The sequence below is a fragment of the Nannobrachium achirus genome (assembly GCF_963921795.1).
Source record: "Nannobrachium achirus genome assembly, chromosome: 5".
Taxonomy (NCBI): domain Eukaryota; kingdom Metazoa; phylum Chordata; class Actinopteri; order Myctophiformes; family Myctophidae; genus Nannobrachium; species Nannobrachium achirus.
Window position 1 is genome coordinate 69,195,631 of NC_137814.1, and position 9,870 is coordinate 69,205,500.

The 9,870-nt window shown below is 47.3% G+C and overlaps 1 protein-coding gene across 1 annotated transcript; it reads right to left on the bottom strand.

Annotated features, from left to right (window-relative positions):
• Positions 1 to 1,988: 1,988 nt before the first annotated feature.
• On the bottom strand, positions 1,989 to 8,864 carry LOC308285279 (von Willebrand factor A domain-containing protein 5A-like; the record flags this gene model as incomplete). Its single annotated transcript, XM_080725995.1, has 6 exons — positions 1,989 to 2,075; positions 2,592 to 2,729; positions 3,869 to 4,006; positions 5,366 to 5,497; positions 7,448 to 7,765; positions 7,857 to 8,864. 6 exons carry the CDS (start codon positions 8,862 to 8,864, stop codon positions 1,989 to 1,991), a joined length of 1,821 nt encoding a protein of 606 aa, XP_080582121.1.
• Between the last annotated feature and the right edge of the window lie 1,006 nt (positions 8,865 to 9,870).

The following is a 9,870-nucleotide window of genomic DNA, read 5'->3' on the forward strand; positions in this document are numbered from 1 at the left end:
CTGCAGCCTCACCCCAATCTGGACGAGGTGGTTTCAGTGCTGAGCAAATCGGTGAGAGAAGTGGCTCAAAGATTAGGACGTCCCTCACCGCACTCTCCCAGTCACAGACGGATGATGAACAAACGTTTGCCAGGGCCCAAAAACGTTGCAGTTCTTCTCCTCCGTCAGAGAACGAGTACACATCTGGTGTCCAGCACAGGAAGAAGTCTAGGAAGAGCTTCACCACACTCTCCCAGTCACAGACGGATGATGAACAAACGTTTGCCAGGGCCCAAAAACGTCGCAGTTCTTCTCTTCCGTCAGAGAACGAGTACACATCTGGTGTCCAGCACAGGAAGAAGTCTAGGAAGAGCTACCACCTCAATGAATCAAATGATCGATCCAGATGTTAACATTACAATGTGATCCACATTAACTTATTTATTTAATCTGACTTTTTTTTATTATTGTTGTTGTTGTTGTGCAATTGATTTTTGTTTTGGTTGCAGTACTACAAAAAAGAACACTCTCAAGAGCAAAGGTTGTTTTAGTTTCACATTACACAATAGTGAATAGCAATAGGCCATGAAGTAAATTATTATACATTATTATATGTATGATAATTCATTTGTACACAAACAAAAACAGTCTGTATATGGCCAGGCCGAGATTCCACTAGGAGTGCAGGGTGAAAGGTCAACCTGGGCCTCAATGTATAAACATGTGAAGGGAGTCAGGACATCTGGATTTCATCCAGAGTGCGTGCACACACGCGCACACACTGGTACAGCTCTCTCATCCCTATATGGTCAGGTCATGTTTAAGTTAACGCACACACCTCATGCACAAACTTAGAAGATAAACCCCCCACAATACACAACAGCCACTCCCAGTTTCACATTACACAATAGTGAATAGCAATAGGCAACTCCCACCGGCTATATAAACACTGATTCCAGAGTCTCTGTCGGTCGAAGACTGTTTAAGTGTCTATATACGTGTCAGCCAAATCCTGCCTGATCTGATGTGGGAGTTCTGGGAATGGAAAGACGCCATGGCAGTGATGAACAGCATTAACCCAGATGAAAACGTCACTGTGGATAACCTGAAGGCAGACTACGCCACTACCATGGCATCGGTGAAACGGGGAGACGAGCTCTCGAACTGGGATTCTCTGGCGAGGAGGATGTTCAACGGTCAGGCGGATGATAACCACGAGCAGTCCTACCCATTTACTGCAGCCTCGCCCCAATCTGGACGAGCTGCTTTCAGTGCTGAGCAAATCGGTGAGAGAAGTGGCTCAAAGATTAGGACGTCCCTCACCGCACACTCCCAGTCACAGCCGGATTATGAACTAACGTTTGCCGGGGCCCAAAGACGTCGCAGTTCTTCTCTTTCGTCAGAGAACGAGTACCCATCTGGTGTCCAGCACAGGAAGAAGTCTAGGAAGAGCTTCACCACACGCTCCCAGTCACAGTCGGATGATGAACAAACGTTTGCCGGGGCCCAAAGACTTCGGAGTTGTTCTCTGACAGAAGAGAACAAGTGCCCATCTGGTGTCCTGCACAGGAAGAGGTCTAGGAAGAGCTACCACCTCAATGAATGAAATGATCGATCCAGCTGTTAACATTAGAATGTGATCCACATTATTATTGTTGTTGTTGTGCAAATTGATTTTTGTTTTGTTTACAGTACTAGATAATAAACACTCTCAAGAGCAAGGGTTGTTTTTGTTTCACATTACACAATAGTGAATGAATAGCAATGGGCCACTCCCACAGGCTATATAAATATAGATTCCAGAGTCTCTGTCAGTTGAAGACCGTGGGATCCCAGACTACCCTGTTATATATATCAAAGCACAATAAAGATACACAAAACTGTTACTTGAAAAAGCGTTTTATTTATATCAAAACTTGATTTCATTCATAGTCCACAATAATGCGTTCCATCTCTTAATGGCACATCTTATGACAATATCAGTGTCTAGGGGGATCTTGTTTTCCCGTCTAAGTGACTTTATACATGTCAGCCAAATCCTCCCTGATCTTCTTTGGGAGTTCAGACTGCTCTAGACCTTGTTGAACAACTGCTAGCTTGCATAAAGTTAACAGACTAGGATTAAAGTCTAAGATGTACAAGCCAAGTTCATCTGCGGCAAAGAAACAATCTCCCACCACGTGCGAGCCACATGCGAGCCCAAAATCATCATCCAAACATGGGCCCTCCATCCCCTTTGGAGAAACCTTTTTACAGGAGAAGGTATTTGGATTGAATTTCCACATATCCTCATGGAATTTCTTATATATGGTCTGGCCATAGCCTGGCCAGAATTCGCTTCTCCAGTTCTCACCACCAAATATGTAAAGCTCTCCATTGTAGGCAAAGGCTGAATGACCCCAGCGGTCTTCTGTAAGAGGCTGTGCAGAAGACCAACTGCTCCAGCAGTTGGTAAGGGTGTCAAACACTCTCATTTCCCCAAAGGCCGTGGGGTACTTAAAGCAATTGTGATACTTTCCCCCGAATACAAACATCTTTGTCCCGATGATGGTGGCAGAGTGACTTTCTGTAGCACGCACTGGAGTGCCTCTGGTGTTAACTAAAGACCAGACCATTGTGTCAGTGTTCAACGTGTGGAGGTCATTGGTAGCCTCATATCTGTAGGGGATGCGTCCTCCGTGTATATACATGACCTTCCCGAAGACACAGGCGGAGTGGTGGAGCCTCCCCTCCGGAGCAGCCCCAGAAACCTGAGGTTTGAACCATCTTTCGGTTTCGACATCATATGCATAAAGGTCATCATTCTGCCCTTCACCTCCCCAGAGGTATATAGTGTTGTCTATCAACACAACCGTGAAGCCCCATCGGATGGGGGTTTGGATGGGGGGACTTTCTCCTCCCCCCCCCCTGGGTGTCTTTAGCGTTCTCCACTGCAAAGAATGTGTGCATAAGACATGTACAACAATGGGTTTCCATCCAAAGCGTTCCTCTCGGAAACAGTACAAGTCCTGACCCACTGCCACAGAAGTCCAAAGGGGTCTACAAAAGGGTTGTTTCCGCCGAAGCGCTGTCCAGCACGACATGGTACTGGAATCACAATGGTTGTGATTAGCCTGTGTTGCAGGATGAGACTTATTTTATTCCCTCAGGGAGGAGGCGGGTCCAGAGAGACAGCAGCTCCTTGAATGGTCAGTTACATAAGCATTGCACAACACTTCATACCCAAGTCATGTTAACTACTTGGGCTACTCATACCAAATGAGTTACTCGTTTTCCCCGTCTAAGTGTCTACATACATGTCAGCCAAATCCTTCCTGATCTGAGTTGGGAGCACAGACTGCTCTAGACCGTGTTGAACAACTGCTACCTTGCATAAAGTCAACAGACTAGGATTTAAGTCTAAGACGAACACGGCACCGGGTCTCGCGGGTTCGTCTGTGGCAAAGCAATGATCTCCCACCACGTGAAAGCTCATCGACTGTAGCCCATACCAACCATTGGGAGATGGGCCCTTTATTCCCTTTGGGGAAACCTTTTTCCAGGAGAAGGTGTTTGGATTGAATTTCCACATGTCCTCATGGACTTCTCTAGAGCCATTCAGTGCAATGTTCGTACCACCAAATATGTACAGCTCTCCCTTGTAGGCAAAGGCTAAATGATACCAGCGTTCTTTCGGAAGAGGCTGTGCAGAAGACCGACTGCTCCAGCAGTTGGTAAGCGTGTCGAACACTCTCATTTCATTGTTCCCAAGGGCCTCCGTGTGATTCATGTGCGGGAAGTAATTGTTATTCCTTCCCCCAAATACAAACATCTTTGTCCCGATGATGGTGGCAGAGTGACGTTCTGTGGCACGCACTGGAGTGCCTCTGGTGTTAACCAAAGACCAGACCATTGTGTCAGTGTTCAGCATGTGGACGTCACTGGTGGACTGGCGTCTGTGGTGGACGTATCCTCCGTGTACATACATGACCTTCCCCAAGACACAGGCGGAGTGGCCGGACCTCCTCTCCGGCACGGCCCCGGAAACCTGAGGTTTGGACCATCTTTTGGTTTTCACATCATATGCACGAAGGACCCCACGGAACGCATTCTCTTGCTCGTCATTCTCCTGTTGACCCCCCCAGAGGTATATAGTACTGTCTATCGACACAAGCGTGAAGCCCCATCCGATGGGGGCACTTCCTTCTCCTCCTCTTCTTCGGGTTGTCCCTTGGAGCTTTTCCCACTCCAAAGTCTCTGTGCGTAAGACATGCACATCGATGGGGAACAATCCATATCCGTCCTCTTGGAAACAGTACAAGTCCTCACCCACAGCCACAGAAGCACATAAGTCTCTAAAAAAGGGTTGTCGCCGCCGACTCGCTGTCCAGCACGACATGGTGCCGGAAACGCAGTGGTTGTGATAAGCCCGTGTTGCAGGACGAGACTTCTTTTTATCCCCTCGGGGAAGAGGCTGGTCCAGAGAGACAGCAGCTACCTTGAATGGTCAGTTACATAAGCATTGCATAACACTTGCGCATGAGTAGCCCAAGTCGTGTTAACTTGCTTGGGCCACCCATACCAAATGAGTTAGTTGTTTTCCCGTCTAAGTGTCTACATACATGTCAGCCAAATCCCGCCTGATGTGAGTTGGGAGTCCAGACTGCTCTAGACCGTGTTGAACAACTGCTAGCTTGCATAAAGTAAACAGACTAGGATTTAAGTCTAAGACGAACAAGGCACCGGGTCTCCCGGGTTCATCTGCGGCAACGAAACGATCTCCCGCCACGTGCGAGCTCATCGACTGTAGCCCATAACCATTTGTACATGGGCCCTTTATTCCCTTTGGAGAAACCCTTTTCCAGGAGAAGGTATTTGGATTGAATTTCCACATATCCTCATGGACTTCTCTAGACTGATTCTCCCGAAAGTTCATACCACCAAATATGTACAGCTCTCCCTTGTAGGCAAAGGCCGAATGATTCCAGCGGACTTTTGGAAGAGGCTGTGCAGAAGACCAACTGCTCCAGCAGTTGGTAAGTGTGTCAAACGCTCTCATTTCATTGGTCCCAAAGCCCTCCATGCTATTGCGGTCGGTGAAATAGTCATTCCTTCCCCCAAATACAAACATCTTTGTACCGACAATAGTGGCGGAGTGACATGCTGTAGCACGCACTGGAGTGCCTCCGGTGTTAACTAAAGACCAGACCATTGTGTCAGTGTTCAACATGTGGATGTCATTGGTGGCGTCATATCTGTTGTGGATGTATCCTCCGTGTATATACATGGCCTTCCCCAAAACACAGGCGGAGTGGTAGTACCTCCCCTCCGGCGCAGCCCCAGAAACCTCAGGTTTGAACCATCTGCCGGTTTTTACATGATATGCATGAAGGACCCCACAAAACACATTCTCTTGCTCATCATTCTCCTCTTTACCCCCCCAGAGGTATATGGTATCATCTATCGACACAACCGTGAAGTCCCATCGGATGGGGGCACTTCCTCCTCCTCCTCTGGACGTCACTGGGATCTTTTCCCACTGCAAAGAATGTGTGTATAAGACATACACAACAATGGGGTCCCCTCCATATCGGTCCCCTTGGAAACAGTACAAGTCCTGACCCACTGCCACAGAAGTACAAAAGGGTCTAAAAAAGGGTTGTTCCCGCCGAAACGCTGTCCAGCACGACATGGTGCCGGAAACACAATGGTTGTGATAAGACCTATGCAGTCAAACTTCAAAGTTTTTTTCCAAAATGACGGCAATTTTGAAATTCACGCCATGTGAAAACGGCCACAAATTTTGTGTTCCATCAGTTTTGGGGTCCTAAATTTGACGACAAAATACCTAGTAGTTTTTGCTGAAAGTACTGGGAGAATACACATTTCCCCACAGTGAAAACGGCATACCGTGATTTTTACTTTTTTCGGACAAGCAGGTGCATGCAAGGAGCCAATATTAACAGTTAAAGCATTGTAATTGGGATTGAAAGCTTCACCTTGCATAAAGGGATTCAGTATTAGGCTAGAGAATCCATATTGCATTCGAATGTAGGCCTATAAACACAGAAGACAGAAGTCTATTTCTTTCTCCAGCCTACGGCTGCGGGTGCTGAGAAATACAATCTCTTGCAAGATCATTTCATGGTTCAAACTTATTTTATTCTATAGCCTATGTTTTGTCTGATTGGGACGCAATGCGCTCATTGGGCCTATGCTGTGATGAAAGTTGTAAGCTACCAACTCAAAGAGCTGCATCATTAGTTTTTGGGGCTTAATTTCGTACACCTGGTTGCTTATTTCCCTCACAAAGTCTGGCAACACGGACTTTCAGACCGCGACAATGGTTTAGTGAAACCGATGTATTTTATGGCTATGCCAGCATTTTTGCTCATGTGAAATACACCCAAAAAACAAAACTCCCCGCAAGTTGTAAATGATTATGCTAATTATTTTGCAGGAAAAATTCTGGAACTGTAGCAAAAACATGCCTTTATTTTATACCCTCAGGGAGGAGGCGGGTCCAGAGAGACAACGGCCCCTTGAATGGTCAGTTACATAAGCATTGCATAACACTTGGGTATGATTACCTGGGCTACTCATACTAAATTGGTTATTTTTCTCTTAAAGTCACCTTGCACACTATATCAAAAGGACAATAAAGATACACAAAACATTCTGACAAAAAAAGTGTTTTTATTTATTTCAAAGCTTGTTTCATTCATTGTTCATAATAATGCATTCCAAAAACAATTCATTCTCCCTTTTCTAAACACACCAAGGGTGACCTAATAAACTATTTGAAAAGAATAAACTTGGAAAAAGAGGAAGAAAAACAAAAAAACAAACTTGGAGCATACTATTGTATTAATCCAGGACTACGCATATCATAGGGCCTTCTTCCTGTGCAGCACTAAACACACAGGAGTTTAGCTAGGGCATCTTTCAGCTGCCAGATGCCCAGCAAGTCATGTCCAGCCTCAAGGCACTCCTTCAGATTTGAGACATTTTGAGCACGGAGCCAGGATAGCGACTTCAGGGCCAAAAGGTGCCACTCCTCCCAGGCTTCCAACCTGGACCCATGGAGCCAGATCAAAGCCAAAACAGTGGTCCACACTTCGTGGTTCACCTGCGCAGGCATTGACTTTTTCATTTGGTACTTGCTCTTATCCAGCACTTCTTCCAGTGTTGGTGTTAAAATCCAAGAGCCACAGGCTGTCTGAAGGGATATCAGCCGGAGCAATTTATCTCTTTGCGACCGATAACTGTGAGCAGTCGATCCATCGGTCTGCATCCCGTCGACCGCACACCCGTCTCCTTGCGAACGATAACTGTGAGCAGTCGATCCGTAGGTCTGCAACCCGTCGACCTCATCCCCGTCCAACTCTATCTGAGTTGCTCTTGATGCTCCCCGGGACATACCACCACAACATGGAGCTGCATGGCTACCCGGCGCCGGAACGTTTCTGCGTAACAGTGGTCCCTGCACCATCTGACAGTTTCCTCTGTTGACAGCGATGAAGGCGGTGAAGGCACTGCTCACTCCTGATTCGATGCTGAGTTCCACCACCTTCTTCTTGACTTCAGCCACCTGCCCTCGCTCGCCTATCTGCTCCAGGGAGCGAATCAGGGTCCGAGCCCCCAACCTGTGGGCTGTCAGTTCGGTCTCGCCCTTTGCTGGTTTGAGACTGAAGTGGAGCTGGCACTCAAAAGGTTGGTCAGCCAGCCTGTACCTCACCTTCACACTGCCGTCACTGGCACTTGAACTCTCTCCAGTGAGCTGGGCATAAAGCAGTGACCTCTGACCCTGGAAAAGGGATGTGATGGGTGGAGACAGAGGTGTTACATACACCCCCACTGGCAGGTTCCACTCAAGGGAAATATCCACCACAACAGGCTGCAGGTTGATTAAAGTGATTCCCAAAACCATAGATGTTAAAGTAGCAGCCCATGGGCAGACTTTTAAGGAGGAGCAGCAGAGTATCCCTGGCACTTCCGATGCGAGTATGGCCATGCCCGGTGGCCTGCATGCTTCCAGAACGATCCATTAGAAAGAGGAACTCCCCGCATGTAGTCAATGACGACATCACAGCTTTAGGGAACTCTGGGTACAAGCTCAGCATGACCACTGGGTCGCCCATCAGAGAGCCAGCTTCGACAGACTCCTGTCCCGCCTCCACTACAGCAGTGGGCCGGTGGGCGTCTTGATAATAAATCAACAGCTCCACGTCTCGGTCAAACTTATGTCCTGCAGCCAGGCTGACCGTGGCCTTGGTTTGCTCCCTGTTGAGGTACTGAAGAAGTTCCAGGGAACAGTTTGACTCAACTTTAGTGACGGGTCGTGGAGAACTCATTCGGGCCGAAAAGGACAGACTGTAGGGCGCTAGAAAAGCTGGGACGGAGGTCACCACCGGAGGCCGATGACCTTTCCATCTACCTTGAGGTTGGTAGCGGGGGTTAAGCACTGCAGGCAGACAGAACCTGAGACCACCGTCGGCCTCCAGAGCCAGCTCGGTGACGTATTGCAGCCTGATACAGGCACTCTCCCCTGGAGGCAGACTGCCCACGCTCAAAGAGAACACGTCGGGGCTCTGCTCGCTCTCCTCCAATAGGAAGGCCTGCTGGCCTGAGCTCAGTGCGTCATCATAGTCCTCCCGAGCCCTCTGTTTCTCCTTCACCTGGGCCACAACCTCTGACTGTCCGATCTTTGCACTGAAATGACAGACAGCAGCATCGCCAGGAAGAGGGAAGACAAAGATGGCCTCTATGGGGCTCTCCTCCTGGTTCTCATACTGCAGAAGGGAGGTCACTGTCGCCACATGATCCCTCACCTCAACCTCCACCTCAATGCCTTTCAGAGGAACCTGATCGTTACAGGAAGAAAGCAAACCTTCACAGATCGCCATAGTGTCTGTACCAGCAAGAAGAACCTAGAGGCTTAGAGCAGTGGAATATATAGGCTGAGCCAGAGCCTTTTGGAGGGAGGAGTTTCAATATTCAAATGGTACCCACCGTTGACCCAGCCCCTTTATGTCCCCCCCCCCCTTGCCCAGCCCGGCGCATAGCCAAAATGTTAATGACTTTGACCATTGCTTTGTTTGGCCACAAGAAGGCACTGAAAAAGTACAAAAACTAAGCTACCCACGTGTAATGCTAAAAGTAGTTTTAGTTAGTATCACTTTAGTTAATATCACTACATTATAGAAATACTATGTTACAAGTATGAGTCCTAAATTCAAAATGCTGGCATGCCTACTTGAGTAAAAGTGCAAAAGTATTAGTATAAAAAAGTAGCACACAAAAAGGAAAAGCCACAGTATTTAGGCTAAATGTATTTAGGCCACATCAATTAAATTAAGTTCAAAGGAGCTTTATTGGCACTCAAAAACAGTTGAGAAGAGGTACAATGTATACAGTTGGAGGAGCACAGCATTAACAGATTAACAGTAGACGTTATCTCAGTTTAAAAAATAATCTGTGGGTGATGAATTAGCAGTTCTCATCACTACATTGACGTTGCTGTTAAAATGTCAAACCGTTATTTACCACACTGTTTTTCAATACTTTTCATGACAATCATGACATTTTGTGAGAAAACATACGTTTACATTGCCAAAACAAGTGTCAAAAGGCTTCATCACAGACAGATAGCCAGGATGTGGGGGTGCGGGCATTGACGCTGTGCAAGCTCTACTCTAATGAAAGTGCTAAGAATGTGGTTTGGAGAGAAATCAATGGTTACATAGCCTATGTTTTCACACATGGCCCCTCCCATTCCCCTTCTCTATCCATTCTTCAGTCCGTGTCTTAATGATTGCTGTCCAAACTCTACTGCTCTGATCGTATTTCCTGTCACTCACATAGATTAGACCATGGGCTACCAAACCCTTAGCTGCAGGCCCAAAAGGGAAC